General features: G+C 45.5%; 1 protein-coding gene across 2 annotated transcripts; it reads right to left on the reverse strand.

The window, feature by feature from the left end:
- Positions 1 to 3,924: 3,924 nt before the first annotated feature.
- On the reverse strand, positions 3,925 to 18,492 carry ING4 (inhibitor of growth family member 4). Of its 2 annotated transcripts, XR_014226312.1 has the most exons (9): positions 18,443 to 18,492; positions 6,993 to 7,064; positions 6,630 to 6,796; positions 6,303 to 6,417; positions 5,873 to 5,981; positions 5,405 to 5,552; positions 4,942 to 5,003; positions 4,550 to 4,724; positions 3,925 to 4,456 (listed from the first exon to the last, which is right to left on the reverse strand). XR_014226312.1 is itself a non-coding variant. In XM_082279211.1 (8 exons), the coding sequence occupies exons 1-8, from the start codon at positions 18,477 to 18,479 to the stop codon at positions 4,685 to 4,687; spliced, it is 750 nt and encodes a 249-aa protein (XP_082135337.1). In that variant the 5' UTR covers positions 18,480 to 18,492; the 3' UTR covers positions 3,925 to 4,684. The 2 variants fall into 2 exon arrangements, 1 of the variants encoding a protein (XP_082135337.1); XM_082279211.1 differs by having other exon boundaries at positions 3,925 to 4,724.
- Between the last annotated feature and the right edge of the window lie 349 nt (positions 18,493 to 18,841).

Here is an 18,841-nt window from a genome sequence, read left to right on the forward strand (position 1 = left end):
TTGGACTGCAAAGCTCCAGAGAGGCTTCTTCCCACCTCAATCTTTCTGTGGTGAGTAAATGAGTTCTTCCAATGACCGCATCATTCAGGCTTTCGGAACGAGGAAATCTCAGGGTCTCACACTTCTTTTTCTTGCTTGCTGTCAATGTGTAAAAAATAATTCCTTTCCTACTCCCAGATGGGGTTTCAGTTTTGAATGAGTTGTTTCTTCAATGGCAGCAACCCAGCCCACTGCAATGAAATGGCACACCCGCAAAAACAGACCCAAGTGGACACCTTGCTGAACATTTCTTTCACACCAAGATGTAGGAGTTTAATGTTTGTCACAGCTTTGCCTGTCCTTAAGCCTTGGGCACAAACATGTTTTTTTTTAAAAACTAACACTCTTAGTTTCTTTTATGTATTCAGAAAAATAAACATAAATTAGCATAAATTAATCAAGATGTTTGACTATTTTTATAAATGAAATTCATTTTATTCGATAAAAACAGCTATATTTCTTCTGATACTGTAACTGCTAGGAAGCAGAGTTGGATAAACTTCCTTCAGTTGTCTTTGGGAAGAAAGGTAGGACATTTTGTCTCCTTCTATTAGTCTTTAACTCTTTCAGTACTGCGGTCTCCCTTGCCTACTGCCAGACCCTTAGAGCAGATGTTGCCACTCAGGCTGTCAATGTCTTGACAAGTTTGTCCTCCTTGTTCACGTGGCAGGGAGAAAGTAGAGCTGTGGTTGATTACAAAAAGCACAACGGCTCCAAACTGTCAAACCAGCCAGGTCTGGGAGGACATGGGCTTATTTTCAGTCCCTATGAGCAAGTTGTCTCTTGGGAATGTCTTCCACTGCCAACTTGAGACTTGTGGTCTGATTTGGCCAACATTTGAATTGAATATACATGACGGTGAGAGAGTGTCCACCACATGGCTCTGAGTGGTGGTTAGGTAAGTCACACCTTAAGAGTGCTTAAAGAAAGGCTGGGTGTTGCTGAGCTGTGGGGTGAGTTTATTCAAAAGCAGGAGAGGAAGGTGGTGCCACTGGTGGAAGGTGACAGTCGTGGCTGGGATGGTTTCCATGCACATTATGCAGTGGAAATGGTGGTGGCAGAGCCTGAGGGGTGGGGACCTGGTGAGCACGTCTGCTTGCTGGAAAGGGGAATACTTTGTGGACATCCTCGTCAGCACATTTGCCCAGCTACCCAGGAATGATGGCTGCAGATGGGGCAATCAAACTGGGCAAGATAAACCGGTCACTTGTGTGCATGACCAATTATTATTAATAAATGGGCTTAACAAGGCTGGAAAATTCTTCCCTCTTGTCATGCTGTATGGCTCCAGCCTCCTGAAACTCAGACTTGACTTCACTCATCAACTAGGATATTTCCAATCACTCTAAAAGGGCAATTTCTCCAGCACCATTTTAGAAAATGTTTATGTTGCACTGACAGCTGTTCCAGGAAATCTGCAAGCTAGCCAGTTCTGTAATGGAGTTCATGATTACTTAAACTGAGTGTATCCCTGCTTTAAGCACTTCAATTCTAGGAGAAGTAAACTTCTCAGATCCCATTACCACTACAGTGATCCAGGTAACTATTAACAAGGATCGTAAAAAAAAATTCAAGTAATTTTTGACTGATCTTTTTTTGCTACTTCCTGTCAAACTGATTTTATTTTGTTGACCTGGATTTCTTGCTTGATTTAGAGAGAAGCTACTTACTTCCCCGCTGTTCCAGTATTTCACATCTGGACTGTTGTGGCAGCCTTCTTGCCATCATTAAGGACCAAAACAGAGCTGGCTCTTTTCCAGCCTTGTAGGTTTTCCCAAGCAGTCCAGAGTCTGACAGAGATCAGCCCACAGATGCCGCCGGGTGGCTTTCACATGATGACAAACACTGTTTATTGAGGACCGATGATCAAAAAAGTCTTTGCCCCAAGAGGTGCCACTTAAAACCCTTCTTTACTGTTTGCCTAGGAAGCACACCATCCCCATATGACACCAGCACCAACACAGAATAAATATTTACAGAACACTTTCCCTCCTCTCATTACAAACAATTCTGCTATCTGCAGTCAGTAATGGACAAGTGCCATGTTCAATTATATCAAAAACAAAAGGCATTCTAAAAAAAGCTGCTCATGTTTCCAGCCTTGTCACTTTCAGGCTTTGTTCCCACTGGCTTCATTTGTGTACTTTGTATTTTCTAGCTTCTACTGGTTCTTTTCCTCCTCTGGTGATTAGATACTGCACAGCTATTGCCCTTATTTCCTCTCTTCCAAGGTTAGCTTTTAATGTGCTTTCATTTGCATTTATACTTGCAAGCCATTTAAAAATGCCTAGGTTTTATCCAAATTTTGGTCTAAATTGTCTCATCATGTAAGTTAGAGCATTCCCTCAGTGGTAGCAGAAGTCCCTGGAATGCTCCTTGCTACTGGCTAGTGCTTTGAACACCTCTCTAGCCCACAGTTCCTAGAGAGCTTGCTGCTAATGCTGGCCATTACAATCCCCTGTCCTATCCCATCGAAACCAAGCTGCTTGGAGCAGTGTTCGCATCCTTCATCCCCCTTGCACTCTGCCCAAAGCCCATTCTCAAGTTCAGGCCACATCCCCCATTTCTTCTGTCAGTTGTGCGCCAGCTGATGTCTGAGTAACCCCCAGCTGAAGAGATCAGTTCTCCTGCCACAGCCTGCTCACCCACTGGATCACAGCAGTGTCTTCCTGTTATTAAAACCACACCAGAGACACAGCCAACATCTTCCAGAATTTACTTCACCTTTGCTTAAGAAGGGAAGCCCCAGGAAGTGGTGTAATACAATCTAGGGATCGAGATCCAGACTTATGGCAGGGGGACCACAAACCATATGAGCCAACAGCCTGCAGAAGAACTCATCCTTTTTTCTGCGCAGAATGAACAGAAAAACAGAATTAACACCCCTTCTTAAGGCAAAAGCAAAGACTGACTCAGTGCTAACTCACTTGAAAACAACGTCAGCTTCTGAGCTGATGGCTGCCAGGGTCCCCGTGCAGTGACAAGGCGGGAGTAGTGATCTTCACCGACACTGTCCTCTGAACCCGAGCAGAGCTTTGGCTTCATGACTAAATGAGCAAAATCCTCCATGGATCCTCATACTGGTTATCTGTGTGAGGAAAACGTTTCATGTTTCAGGTGAAGAGCTTAAACCCTCCTGATGAGCAGACCACAAGCAGGAAGCAGACTTGGTTTGTCAGCCTACAGGCTGTGCCAATGGAATTGATAAAGGGAAGCTTCAGTACGGGCCATCTCCTCACAATTACCTACAGACACTATAGACCTTCGGACCGCACATCTCCAGAAATTGTTTCGGAGCCTAACGTCGTGTTAGTAACAGCAGCCAGAGTTTCTGGCAACAAGCTGATTGTGACCTACTGGGAAGCAAGCTATCAAGGAGTCTGGAAAACCTATCCACTTTCTTGGAGACACATGGTTTGTCCTGATGGTTTGTTTTCTCAGCTGCGCTGCGCAACAGACAGTGAGGGCTGGCCTTTGCAACCCCCACCCCTCCTCATTTAAGAGAAGGCAACCGATGAAGTAAATGATCAAACAATAACGTGAATAAATGTTCACCTTCTTGTGAGGGCACGACTGAAGGGGCAGGCATTTTTCACAGCCACCAGAAAGCTGAGTAGCTTTTTGCAAGTACATTAGGTACATTTTCAAGCCTGACTTATGCAGAATGTCACTTCTTAGTGCTGCTCAGGATTGCTACATGAAACAGCTGCACCACATTCACCATTTACAATAAAAGCAGAGCTAAGAGAGAAAGAAAAACTAGAGAGACCAATTGCCACAGTTTATTTTAGAGGTGACACCAAGGCAAACAGAGTATTTGTTTCAATTCATTTTATTTAATTCTGTATTATACAAGTGGGATCTGAATTCCCAAACTTCCCACCATCGACATAATGGAGAAGCACCACTACACAAGAGGAAGGCAGAATTTTGAAGCCGGAAGACAGACTGGACCGAGCTGTTTCTCCCCACGTGGTCAGAAATTCTTCCTCCTTCACACAGTGTGCTTCCCAGACCAGCAGGTTTACCCCAGGAATAAGAGAGACAAAGCTAGCTCTAAACACTCCCTCTGCCTCCTCCTCTCCCCAAAAAAAGAGGCTGCTCAGTGCCAGCAGTGGAATGGTTAAAGACAGGGAGCACATCAGGTTTTCAGTCTCTCAACCAGCCCACTAGATTAAGAAGTAGCCTGGTTACTCCCTCTCTCCTGAAAAAGATCCAGGAAAATGAATGACCTAAAATGCTGAAGACTTACCTCCTTTCCTTCCCCCATCCCATAGCCTTGCTCTCTAAGCAGAGAGTAGGCAATGAACTCTGAGGAGGCTGAAGGAAAGCCAAGGAAAATCAGGGGCTACCTGAATCCCTGGGAATCTGGTGGCTACCCTGGTGCCCTCATTCATTCCCTTTGAGGTTCAGAGACCTGTTTGGAATAGTACACAGAGAGGGCCTCCCTTAAGGACTCAGAAGCAACCAGGGATACAGAACACACAGGAACCACCGTGAGGGTACACACCATTCCAGGGATGGCCCAAACCACAAACAGGGCAAGACTTCCCCTCAGCCAAGGCCCCAAGGGCTGGGGGAACTGGCACAAGGCCCTGGCAGGGGGAAGAGAGCTCCTGCAGCAGTACTGAGGTCTCATGTGAATTTACTTCTTCTTCCTCTCCTGGGAACAGCGAGGGCAGAACCTGTTAGAAAGGGAAGTACAAAGCCAACATTGAGGGCATGACGTGAACCTCAAGTACATGGTCCCAGAAGACCTTTTCCAAAGTCCCTGACAAAGCCTTAATTCAAATTTTCCTTTTAATGATATCTTCTAAGCGTGTATATACAGTACTTTTTCTCCTGCCACCTAGGACCTCCCCTTTCCAAAGGCCAATGGGCCCCCCAGGCTGTTTCACTCACCATTTTCCTCTTGGTTTTGTTGTCAGACCCACACAGGCAAAATGAAACCATTCAATGGAACACTGTTGGGATGAAGAGCAGCCAGTTAAAGAGCAGTTTTCTCTTGAAATTGTTGCTTTTGGGCTAGGAGAGTTTCCCAGCATTTGATCACAAACTCCTAAAACCCTAGCAGTGATCAAGGATTGAATACTCACATCCACCCTACACACTGTTAGCAAGGAGAGAACTCCCCTTCTCCCTTGCTAGGTTCAGGGACAAGAAAACATTTTAAGGAAAACCCTGAAGAAAGAGGCACTTCAGAGGTCATGGCCAACCACACCTCTGCCCTTCCCAACTACCTGAGGTAAGCCCTCTCCTTGTCACTGCTTGCTGTATCAGGCCCCACCCAAGCAGGACAAGATTTTCCATGCAAGACTCATCTCTACTCCATTCCCTCCCCTTTCCACCAAGTGCAGGCTCTTACATCTGGGTTGTCACAGCCAATCATCTCCCCATAGGAGACCTGGTGGCAGAGGCAGTAAGTGGGTTCATTGGGATCCACGGGCATATCCAGTACATCCGAGGGGTGCACATTTCCAAAAGTGACTGAAGGCATCCCATACTCTGTGCTACTGCAGGACAGGAATAAAGTAGGTCAGCAAAGTAACAGGCTTTGAGTCCCTTCCTGTGTCCCCAGACAATGCCTTTGTTTGCCAGAGACAGATACTTCTCTTATTTAAGTACATACACCCGACTCCAATGGAGTGACCTGCTTTCCCCTTCAACCCACACTCCCCTGAAAGAATAAAAGTTTCCTTCCTCTTGCTTCCCAAGAAGGGACAGAGGACACACTGTTCCAGTCTGGGGATCAGCTATCCTTCTCAGGGCTAGGCCTGACTTGGTCTGATTTCTAGTGCTGCTTCTCATTCCCTCAAGTCCCTTGAACACTTACGTGCGGACGAGCTTCAATTTCTTTTGGGCAGTTTTTGGTGCTTCCTCATCAGAGTTCTTCCCTTTAGAGCGAGCGCGGGCAGCTTTTTTCTCTTTCTGGGCTCGGCCCTCTGGGAAGAAGAGAAAATGGTGTTGCTTCTGTTACCCCACCAAAACAGACAGCTGACAGTGACAACCTCTCCAGCACTATAATACACTCCTACTTTGGAATGTATATTGGCTTTGGGCCATGCACCCCATCTTAATTTATCTAGCAGCCTTGAATATGCTCACACAAGAAGAGCCCAGGTCACCACCTTTTTACCTGTCCTTCAGATTCCAGCGCAACAGTCTTTGATCTGCACCACTCCAGTGCCTGCCTTCATCCCCACCACTTCCACAGTCACTTGGCTGCCTCCTGAATCAATCTGCAGCCCAGTGGTGGTACTCACTCTTCTTGCCCTTGCTGGAAGAACTGTCATAGTCACTCGACTCTATCTGCTTCTCCTTCAGGTCTGCTTCAAAGCGAGCGAGGTCTGTGTCCAGCCGCCGGATGTGCTTATCAACCTGCAAAGACAGTAGTGACCAGGAATTACCCCAGGACAGAGCCCAGGAAGGCAAAGAGAGGACAAAGAGGGGACAAAGGGGCAGGGGGCTTGCACTAAAGAGATGAGGAGCAAGAGTGGGCACGGCCTAAAAATGAGAGATCAGGGCCTTCTGAGATGGGCTGCTTTAGTTCGGGGGTTCACACGATAAGCACGAGACACTTCCCTTCATACCATCTCGTAGGTCTGCATAGCCAGCTGAACCTTGTCGTCCCCAAATTCCTTGCACTTTCCATAGGCCTCCTGGATTTGCTTGAGAAGCCCCAGTTTTTCCTCTGAAGACAAAGTCCGTGCATTGCTGATATACTCCGTGGCCAACTTATCGATCTCTGACTTGAGGTCTGAAACAAGTGTACCATTAAATACACAAACACCACACACACACTACAGTGCCCTCCATGAGGAGAGACTGAATGACTGGAGCAGCTCCAGGCCTCCTCCCCTGCCTGGTGATCCTCATGATAAAAGCAAAGCCAAGCAAAGTTGGCCAAGCTACATACTCCTTGTCTTGGCAGAAAAACCATCTCTAATCCTCACCTTCTGTCCTCTGATCCAGATCTCGCATGAGCTGGAAGTTTCTCTGCAATTCAAATGGCAGGTTCTCAATACCTGCAGAGAAAGGAGAATACATGGAGAAATCAGGTTCTTGCCCATGATGCCACGGCAGGAAAAAAGCTAACCAATAACAACTCCTCTGCTGCACATTAGCCTGCTTCCATTTGTTGCCAGCCCCAAAGGAGACAGGCTATAAAAAAGTGATATATTTAATGCAGAAGCATAGTTCTAGAATATATATTAGTTAGCAGAAAACTGCTGCCATGCAGAAAGGTCCACACTAAGAAAGCAGAGACCCAAAATCTGTAATGAGTGCCAGTCATTATAATATGATGTCTCCATCCAAAAACTCCACTCAGTAATGAAAAAACCAGCGCAACAGCTGGCAAACAAAGCCATTTAGTTATTTCTATACAAGGATGTAAAAGTTAAAGTTGATCAAATGCTAATTCACTGAAAAGTGAGTCTCTTTAATGCATCCATTTAACATATAGGGGACAGTAGACACTTTGGGCAGAGCAAAGACCAAGTCTGAGATGGGATGGGAAACAGAGACCAGTCTTAACCCCCTGTGACTTGTAATTTTTTGTGCCTTCTGCACTGTCATCTCAGTGTGGTCTGTCCAACACCTGGAAGGATGCCACACAGAGGGAATAATAAACATTTGTAGGACTCTGAATGAGCAATGTGAAGTTGATAGTCAATTAATTTTCAATGCACTATGCTACTTACCCCCTAGGCATCACCAGATGCTCAACTGGCAAAGCTGATAAAAACAATTCTAATTTTTCCATGCCTGTCTAATCAAAACAAGATCTAGTGTCACCACATTAACCTGGAGTCTAAGCTTGATTACTGTCATCTTTATACCTAATGAAAAAAAAAAAAATCTCTCTTGCAGGTTTCAAAAAAAAGGTGGTGGGAAAAGCTCTTCACAAACACAACATAAGCATGTCTGAGCTTCCCAAACTTGCTCTCCAGCTCACAGGGAGTGCAACTGAAGGTGTGTCTGGCCATCACCAAAGCTGTCCAACATCTCAGTCTGGGCAGCAGTCTATTTTCACTGCACGTATTTCTACAGCAATGAATGCTTTTCCACTTCCCTGAAGAGCAACCAGTTGACAGGGAAGGTTCTGTATGCAAGAGCAAGGTTTTAACAAGTTTTAACTACTACATAACAGGACGTGAAATTAATTTCTGTAAGAGGCAAAACCAACTGTGGGCCTTGCTGAGCACAGAAGTTGTTCCTTTTACTTAGTTTTTTGCCCAAACAGCATAATAGTAAGTTACATACAGCATCTTTAGGAGCAATCAAGCTGCTGCTTCAACAGATTTCTGATGCCATTTCTGATTTAGTTACCTGAGAAATGCTCAAATAGTAGGTGTCCTTAAGTACCCAGATACATAATACACAGCACATACACATCACCCCTCTGCATTCAAGGACAGTTAACAGTGCAAATTCAGATTCTGAAAAATTACTAAGCGTCAAAATGAAGTCTGTCAGCATATCCTGAATCTGATACTTCCATGTTTGTTCAGCATGGAAGACTTCACACAAGCTTTAAGCAGCTGACTACTGGATTACATCCCTACGGTTTGAAAAAGCATCTCAGAACAGACACAGTGCTGAAAAATTATTATTGCTTATAGAGGGAGCTTACAGCAGTGATGAAATCCAGCTTGGGAATCTAGGGACCATGCCTTTTTCCTTCCTGCAATCCCCAACCTCATCAACTCTAAACCTTTCAATTTATACAGCAAATGAAACATGGCTCATACTGCAGCACGCTGCTTTTAATTCCTCTCCAAAGCATCCGCTGCAGAAGACAAGACAGGTATCCTCTAGAGCAAAACAGAAGCTGTTCCTGCACTGCACACAATATGTCAAATTTATATTGAGTTTATTAATCCTGGAAGATCACAGCTTTGAAATTCTGGACTTTGTGGTTTTTAGAAAAGATTAATGTAATTTCTTTTTCTCTTCTGAAAAGGACAGATGGTAAAAGCACAAATTCCACCAGGTACTGTCAGTTTTCCCTCAGCAGGGCTAGAAACCTTTAGCTAGAGCAAGCACCTGAGCCAGCACAAAAACCAGTAGGATGCTACTCTGCGGGCAGAACAACCCCACACGAGGTTACAGTCACATTTCACAGCCATGTTCTTGCACCAGGAGAAACTCAAGCAGGAGTCTGATTCTGCTACCGAACCTGAAAGGAACTGTGCTCTAGTTTTTACAGCTGTCACTGTACAAATCTGCCACCACCAGTATGCCAGCACATGCCCTCGTCTGGACAGCATCAGTCCTTCTCTTGCCTCTACGTGCCTGGCCTTGTCTGTTCAGCCTGTGCCCCCCAGCCCTGAGAGTCCCTCTCTCCCCAGTGCCTGCTCCCCTCAGCGTCGGCCCCTTGGCCGGGCCAGTGGCTCCCCTGCCTCATCTCCTGCCTCCAGGTGTGCAGAGCCCTGTGCTCCCAGCAGCTCTCACAGTGTGGGGAGAGCCGTCACCTTGGTCTGGCTCTGGCCGAGCAAACGCTCAGCACAGGCACCATGGGCAGATCATTTAAGCACGTCTGGGTCATGATCTGGGGCTGACGAGACAAACCCCTGTCAGTCGAATTCCTTCCCTGCTAAAACCAGCAAAATTATTTCCTAAAACCACAGCAAAATATTTCACTCTGCAAATCTATTACTGGACGAATGTTCTGCCACTGCTTTGTCAATAAACTGGGAGAAAATGAAACAAGTGACAGTACAGTGACTTTATAATCAGAACTGCTACAAAGATATTTATCTGTTCAACTGAAAGTAGAAGGGAGCTGAGCACACCATTACAAATTATGATCCAGAGAGAGTCTAGCAATAACAAAAAGCTTAACAAGATAAAGCTGCAGCTAAGCAAGTTATAACTGAGCAACAAACTATTTGTCTGGTACATAACTTAATCTAGCTATGGGGATGTTTACTACTATCTGCAGCTTAACTCCAAAGCTCTTGCATAGCCTTAAACAGAAGTGATTCTCTGCGTCACAGCATTTATCACAGGGGCCAGAACACTTGCTGAAATTGCTTGACATGTGCTATGCTGGCTATCAGACATCACCACCCAATAAGACTCATTAAAAAAAAAAAAAAAATCTAGATTTGAGTCTCCAATTTCCTCATTCTACCACCACACTTTTCCTCACTATTTCTAAAAACATTCATGTTATTTGTGTAATTTCATTTCCTCCTGCTTTTCTTCTTTTTTTCCTCTACAATTAATTTTGCTTGTTCATCTTAGTAAGATTCACCTAAAATTATCATGACTAAATACTATCATAAAATACCCACGTAATTCTCAGATTATGAAACTGAAAATGGTGAAGAAAAAACAACCTTGAGACATCTTTGATCACTAGAGAAGAGTGATGAAACGCAACAACGGACAGAAAAATAAGGAAAAGCAAGGGCCTCTTTCCACACAAATGGCACAGCAGTAAGAGAGGAAGAGGAGGATGGTGAAAATGTACAGGAAAGAAAGTGCTAGCAAGGCCAACAGCTCGACCCAAAGCATGGGCTGGCATTAATGCAACTGTGTCACACAATCCCAGAATGGGTCAGGCTGGAAAGGACCACAGTGGGTTATCCAGTCCAACCTCCCTGGTCAAGCAGGGTCATCCCAGAACACATGACACAGGATTGTGCCCAGATATTTCTGGAATATCTCCAGTGAGAGAGACATGACAACCTCTGTGGGGAATCTCCTCTAGTGCTTGGTCACCCACAGTAAAGTTCTTCCTCATGTTCAGGTGGAACTTCCTGTGCATCAGTTTCTGCCCATTGCCTCTTGTGCTGTTGCTGGGCGCCACTGAGAAGAGTCTGGTTCCATCCTCGACACCCTCCCTGCAGATACTTACAGACATGGATGAACCCCGCTCAGACATCTCTTCTCGAGGCAGAACAGGCCCAGCTCCCTCAGCCTTTCCTCACCAAGAGAGATACTCCAGTCTTCAAATCATCCTCATTCCCCTCTGCTGGACGTTCCAGGAGCTCCATGTCTCTCTTTAATGAGGAGCTCAGAACTGGACACTGCACTCCAGATGCGCCTCACCAAGGCTGAGTAGATGGACAGGATCCCTCCCTCGACCTGCTGGCAGTGCTTTTCCTAATGGACTCATTGCACAGATCCATACAGAAGCCTTGTGCAGCCCTACTGACTCCTCTCATGGTACAATTATCCTGAAAATCACTGGTGCAGGTCTCTCAGCGAGTTTTTCTCACCCCTTCCTTTTCTTACCTTGTTTTCTTTTCTGATCACAAGCTAAAGTCTCTCTACCTACCTTCGTCTTTCCTTTCCTTTTATGTTATTCCTTCACTATCCCCATTCTTCTTTTGTCTTTTTTATTCTCCTCTTCCCTTCTTTCCCCCACTCATTCTTCCACAGGCATCCATAACCATGCTGTCTTCTCCCTTAAGAACCACGCTCTCTCTCTCCAAAAGTCAGATTCCAACACCACTTCTTTTCCTCTCCAATAATTATTACTTTATTTACTTCTTTTTAGAAACACATGTGGGATGTCAGGTGCAGACAACTGTTATTTAAACTTCAGCTACTTAACTCAGATGTTAACTGTGACATACAGACACAGAGAGCAAGCCTACACAGCCTGATAACTTCCATTGTGCTTCAATCCTCTGCAGCACGTCTGTACTGTGCCAAACAATGGATTTGTGCTGTCCAAAGTCCTAAAAACAGATCAATAGCACCAAGGACCATCCAAACACACAGTGCCTTTCCCAAGACATCCGTTCACCCACCATGTTTAGACGCATTTTTAAATTTTATTAAAAAATGGGAAAATACATTTTAAAACGTAGCCACGGTTGCTTTATTGAACAGCTTAGATTTCAGCAAACACTTTAGACACCACATTGCTGAAGACAATTAAAAAATCCCTGCTCGTGCCACAATGAGAAGGTAAGTTCTTTGCCCCCCAAGACAGCAAACTGGCTGGGATCTTGCTGGGGAAGCACATCAGACTTTTCGGTACTCCGTGATTCTCATAATTTTGTAGCACTTGAAGTAAATCGCAGGACAACTGGCTAGCAGCAATCTTCAGGAGCTTCCTTGCTCCCTCATTAGGGGGCAGGGTGTTTTATATCCCTCCTTTCAGAGTGTTTCACCCTTTTGAACTACTGCTTCTACTCTGTCCTGCATTCCCAAGTAACCAATAACCTTCCTACGCAGTTTATTCAAATTGGTGCTTGAGCACAATGTATCCTTTTCCCTCTTTTCGGAGATGGCTCAGCCCTGCTGCAATAAAAAATCCTAACCTGTACCATTATCCTCACAACACTTTGGTAAGGGATAATCCTACCTACAGTTTTACAGAGAGGCTGCTCAGGTGCATGGCAGACTGATTTAGCCACAGCCACCCAGGAATTCTGTGGCCATATCATATATCCCAAGCTTTGGGCCAATGTGCTGCACACCAGTCCACCCAAGCACATCTACTTCAGGCATTGTCCAAAGAAATGGGCATCAGTCAGCAGTGACAGTCAATGTCAGTGACAGTCAGCCATAGAACCCCAATACTCCCCGCAAAGTGTGGGCCCTTTTCTCAAGGAGGGAGGGCTCTTTTTGTTGTTTTCTTATTACAGTAGCTCAATGCTACAGCATCCACAGCCAGGATAGCAGGCAATGTTGTTAAGTCTCAGCAAAGGCATCTTTATTGTTAAAGATCAACCTTGATTTCAGAAGCTTGGAGGACTTGGAAGACTGACACAGTAGATGAGACTAGCAACACTCCTGGCATTTCCAGCCTGCCACAGACCTCCAAAGGAAGGGAAAACCACCAAAGAGATCACAGGGCTGTTTGCCAAAACAATGACATCAGATTTGCAGTTGGGTAAGTGAAGAAATACAGAGAAAACACAGCATACTTTGCCATGTAAAGCCATCTTGTATCGGCTCCAATAAAAGTATCAGGCAACAACAAAATCAATTCTAAATGAACTGGTCATTAAATGTATCAGCTCAGCGTGGGCTGTGCCAGCAGCTTTCACACAGAAACAAATGATGCCTATGAATCACCAAATTCTCTCCTCTGCACGAAATCTTTTGTAATTTTCCATAGATCATGTGTGGTGCATCACAGGTGTAACTAATCCACAGTCTCAGTAAGGTGAAAGGCATCTTTCACTACACTAAAGCAGTGACAAGTATAGAAACCATTTACTGAGACACTTGCATTTCTGAAGAATGATGTGAGAAACCGGAGAGGCAGGGACAAGGGGGTATGGCTGCACGCTACACTGGGGAGGGGATAAGAATAATGAAGGTAGGGAAAGTGAGAGATAAAAGAACTGCTGGGGAATTTGGAACACTGCCAGGTCTGGGAAGGAATCAAGGGCTCGCCTACAGCAATTTCCGACATCACACCCATGTCCTCTAAGAGCATGAAGATGATGATACCCATTGCACCCCCATGTGATGAAGCCATACAGAGGAAAATCCAGGCAGATGTAGCTATTCCAAAAGAATAATCCCATTTTACCGGGCTAGCTAATGTTATCGAGGAACGAAACGACATTCCCACGTCGGTTGTAGGAGAAAGTAGATGACTTCCACGAGGGCATGTGCTGCTTCTGTTGCTCTGTGCTTATGCTGGCTTAAGTTTTCTAGCAGTGACAAGCCCTGAACTGGTGCATCTCTATATGCCTACTGATACATGCAAATAGAAGGAGCAAAGGAAACTTGATGCCTCCCTAACCAGTGTAAAAAAAGGGGGAAGACCCAAGGTTTTAACATTGATTACATAGAACCACGTTAACTTACCAGCTGAGTTCTCCTCATCTAAGCCTGTTGTCTCCATCACCCTCGGCACTGAGGCAGATATGTCCTAGTGCCTGCTCCCGGAACAGGTCCTGACTGGTGGCCTCCAGGGAAACAGAATTAATATAATGCAGCCATCTGAGCAGCCAGGCCTGTGACATCTTTTTGCCTCTCAAGCTCACCAAGGTTACCTGCTACTCCTGCTGCTCATGACTCTCCCAAGTGTTTAGGTCTAATTTAGATGAAATGCTGGCTTTAGTTCCTCAGGGTTTTGAGGTGAGGGAAGATGGAAACAGTTCTTGTTGTTGAGGAGAGATACATGCCTTGGTATGTTGCCATAAAAAATGATTAATGTGTTGTCACTAAGTACACTTAGTTTATTCTGGCACCCATGAGGTGGGTAAACAGGGAAGCACTGATGGTAGAAAACACAGGTGGCTGCACAGCAGTTCCCTCTACTGCAAAGACAATCCCTACCCTCATGGCACACTCACATCTAGACAGAGACTTGATTTGGGACTGTTTTCTGAGTATGCGTGCTTAGACGATGCCTTTCACAAAGGAGCTCTACAGTCCTCTTGAAACTTCCAAACATGAAGAAAACTCAGGGTTTGCATCTCACCTTCTGGAAAACCTGTGTGAATCACACGATCCCTTTCTCCCCTTCAAAGCCTCCACAACAGTATTTCTAACCCTGTACAAGAGGCAACACTGAGCAAAGCACAGTAACTCAATTTCAAGCAAGTGCGAACTCAGGAGTCTTTATGCACATTCCATCTTTTAATCCCAAAACAGTTTTCTTCCTTCTTCTTCCCACTCCATTCCCCTCTACATCTCTAACTCCTTTGCACCCATAGGTTTTCCCTCACTAAAGCTGCACTGCGTTACTGCTAGAGGGAAAGCACTTTTTAATCTCACTTTCTCCCCTCAGAACCAGGCATAAAATGGTTTAGAAACTAGAAGGAGGACAATATTTGAAGAGATGGAAATCTTTTTATGCTTAAATTCAGCCACTGGAGAAAAACACTCAGGAAGAAGAGAAGTGGAACAAGACACATTCCTTGTCTCCCATTCCCTGAATCCTTTGGCTCAGTGTAGTCATTGAAGAGACAGCTTCAGTGTAGGATGAAGGAATGAAGGTGATCAGAGTAGACAAGACATGGAGTTTCTCTGTCAGGATGCTCAGCACAGAAGGAATGTGCATATTTTTCTGCTGCAAAAACATCTGCCAAGAGCATAACACATTTCAGACAGATCTGCTTTGTAATTAACAGCTTAAAGCCACGGAAAGGGCATGCCTAATCCCAGGTCTAAACCCAGTTTCAAATTACAGCAAGGACTTGAAAGCTGTTGAAATGCCAGACCTAAGAAGCTTCCAGATACCTTTTACTAAGAGAACAGCTCTTAACTTCACTATTCCACAAAAAGAAAATGGAAAAGAACTTTAGATGTCTAAAGTAGAGGACTCAAAATATCTGAATTGAAGCAACTGGGGCTATATGCCTAGCTTTGCCAGACTGCTCATGCATTTTAACATACAGTTTTTAATTACCTAATCACAGGATGCTTCATCCAAGGTGTTTCTCATTCCCAGTGACTGATCACTGATTCAAAGTTTTATTTTATTCTCTTTGCTCAATACAGAGTCACATGCTCAGACCCAGAGCTCCATCTGAAAACTGACTTTGTAGTCAGCTTTTCAAGGTGTTCACTATTGTGACGCTAAAATGTTTTCACAGTGCTGCAGTGGAGTGGCCCATTTCCCTCACCAACAGAATGAAAGCCAAGAGATTTACTGAGGCCAAGAGATTAAAGCCAAGAAGACCAGCTAATTACAAACTCTCCTCTTGAAATGTGCAAAAATGCTTCATAGCCTGACTTTTCAGAATTATCTGTTCAAGGCAGGCTTCAGCTGCAGCTATGAGCATTCTGCACATCTGCTCCTCTTGACTAAAAATTTCCACTCATAATCTGAAGGAAGCACAATCCAAGCAAGGAAAACCTGTAAAAAGTGGGACTCACAACATAAATAAAAACATCAAACTCACTTTGTCAGAGTGGTATTCAACTGCTTCAAACAGGAAGCCACTCTTTTTCTTCCTACATTCTTCACTTAATTCCTTATACACCTTCCTTCATTCAAAGATATGAAGAGGTCCTACAAATAACTGCCCTCTTTCATCACACATTCCTCATTCATTCCCTGAGCAGATCCAGACAGAAAACCATATGAAAGAGAATCCCTGCAGGAGGAAAAAACACATTCAACTGAAAACTGTGTCTGCAATAGCACTACACTACTAAAACAATTCCGTTCCAAGACACAGATGTAAATTAAGAATTAGACACTTTTTATAACAGATGACCAAAAGTTCTGGACTATTTCTTTCTATCAAATTTCAGGAAGTTTTAGGACTTTGGTGAACTGCTTTAAAAAAGAACTGAATGTTTTTAAAACATTAAAATAATGGGGGGAAAAAAGGGAATTAGCAAGTAGGAAACAGAATCAAGCATTAGATTAGCATCAAGAAGAAGACTCGTGTCTAAAATCCTGTATGCATTTTCACAGAGTCAGGAGTTCAGGCAGAACTTCAGAAGAGGAGAGCAGGCTTACAGAAGAACAAAATGGGTAATTAGAAATATATGCTATCACCTATCAGCAGCCTAACTTACTGAAGACTGTGATGGGTGCTCTTTGGCTCTAAGTATCACAATTCATATACGCTGTTCTGAAAGAAACCTAGAATAAGCACAGCAAGTGTCTTATGATTAGCTAATAACAGGAAGTAATACTGCACCAGACAAAACTGAAAAAGGCCTTAGAGATCCAAGGGTAAGAGAAAAAGGCTAAACCACCAGAATGAAGAATGTTTTGTTCTTCCTAAAATCTTTGTAACCAGATACTTTTAAGGACTTTTAGATTGTGCACATCGCTTTCTTTTTTTAAAAAAGATACCTCAACAACAACAGTGACTCTACCATATTAATATCCACCTTCAACAGGACGAGAATCTCTACAACGGTTGCAGGACCACAAATCTCAGCTGAGAGAGGAGAGTTGGTCATTTCCTCTGCATGCCTGTACTTGAGAGGAAGAGGAGTTCCCAGGGGGTTGGCTGATTTTAAATGACTGTGATGACATGATCCAGAAGTGTTTGACTTTGGCAGGAGCATTCTCCAGCCATCAACCTTCCCTTCTCTTCAACTGGGTACCTACCATACCTCTCCACCCTCAGTGCTGCATCCTGCTCATCTCTGCCTACTGACTGCAGATCCCAGTCTTTGCTCTTTATCTTTGCTCTGCAGCTCTTACCCAAAACACACCTCTGCCCTCCCAGGAGGAAAACCCTGCATCCTCCCTATGCACTTACTCCCTATCCATCTGCTTTTATCTCCTCTTTCCCAGCCCTTGTCCTCCCAACTGAGGAGCCTCAGTCAACTGCAGTTCTTCTACAACGGAATGAGAACCGCACAGGAACATAAATCTTTGCTCCTCTCCAAAAACCTGCCTCCTCATCCAGCTCTTCTTCCTGGCTTTTGCATCCTCCTTCCTTGCAGCTCCTAGATTCTGTTCAACTGCAGCTTCTTTTCAGCTTTCACTGACATTTATTATGGTTCTTGAACATTCTCAGACATTTTCTTTCCTAATGACAAAAAGGAGCACTGAAGACACAAGGAACGAGACCCCCTGTGTCCATATCAACACCTTATCACTTCTGTGCTGGAAGAAATCCAGTGCAGCAAGATTTCTGAAGAGCCAAACTCCATTTTTTGTATGCATATGCAAACAGACAGTGAGAGATTTAACTGGCTGGGTACAGTGAAGCAGGAGACACATTACCAGAACTACCCAGTTTTAAACACACCACCCCATGAACATACTTCTCCTTCTCTAGTGCCAACACCAGGCCAGGAAAACATGAGAACAGCATTCCCCAAAGAACAGGTTATTGAATCCTAACTCATTAGTCCATTCATTGAGAAACAACTCTTCTGATGGATCTGCTTGGCTATTTTAAGAACATGTGGGTAAAAGATGCACTGAAAGTCTCATCCCCAAAGGACAGAGTTTGACAAAGTTTTAAGCACCTTAAGGCAGGATGGTAAAATAGGAGGTACCATTGGAGGGCTCCGATAACGTTACCAACTCCATTAGCATTTACAGAGCTCCTCTTTGGCCAAAACCGCAGGGCTGCATTTGTAAACTAACAGCGTAGAAAACTATCATAACTGCCTCCCCCCCCCCACCTTTCCAGATCCTAAAGTTATCTCTGGCTCGATGTCTATCCCGGGAAACCACTGACAGCCAAGCTCCCGCTCCCGAGAGGCGGCTGAAGCAGCACCGGGCTCCTTTCTCCTGGGACAAACCAGTCGCGGGGCCGCGGTGTCAGGGCTCCTGCAGGAGCTGCAGCCGAGCCTTGCCCCACGGACGGGGCCTCTCCGCACGGCCCGGGGACCGGGCGCCCGACAGCCGGGCCGGGCTGCGCCCGAGGGGCTGGGAGAGCCCGCGGGCACCCTGGGCAGCGCTCGGCCCCCGCGGGGCTCCGCCCCCTCGGCCCGTCCGTGCCCCCCCGGGCCGGCTCAGCCGCGGCCTCGGCCCCGCCCCGGCGGCTCTTACTGTCCAGGTAGTGCTCCAGGTACATCCCCGCCGCCATCTTGGGCCCCACACACCGGCGCTTCCGGCGGGAAGCGAACGCGCGCGCCCCCCGGAAGCGGCGCTGCCCGGCTGCGAAGCCGCTTCCGGCCGCCGGCCCGAGCACTTCCGCCCCGCTCCCGCCGCCATTTCGGGCTCTGCGGGGCTGCGCCGGGCGGTCCCCGCGGAGGGCAGCGAGGGTGACCGCGGCACTGGGACATCGTTCCCACGAGGAAAGGCTGAGGGAGCTGGGCCTGTTCAGCCTGAGAGGGGACCTCATCCATGTCTATAAGTATCTGAATGGAGAATGTCAGACAGACTCTTCTCGGTGGTGCCCACCACTAGGACAAGAGGCAACGAACAGAAACCGATGCACAGCAAGTT

Source organism: Coloeus monedula (assembly GCF_965178545.1).
Source record: "Coloeus monedula genome assembly, chromosome: 3".
In the NCBI taxonomy this organism is placed as follows: Eukaryota; Metazoa; Chordata; class Aves; order Passeriformes; family Corvidae; genus Coloeus; species Coloeus monedula.

Excerpts from the sequence above, each read along its gene's own strand:
- ING4 (XM_082279211.1), bottom strand. The coding sequence starts at position 18,479 with ATGGCGGCGGGGATGTACCTGGAGCACTACCTGGACA. Across the intron at positions 7,065-18,442 it reads CCTGGAGCACTACCTGGACA|GTATTGAGAACCTGCCATTT; the intron begins GTAAGAGCCGCC and ends CTTTCTCTGCAG. Across the intron at positions 4,725-4,941 it reads ACAAAACCAAGAGGAAAATG|GTTCTGCCCTCGCTGTTCCC; the intron begins GTGAGTGAAACA and ends CCTTTCTAACAG.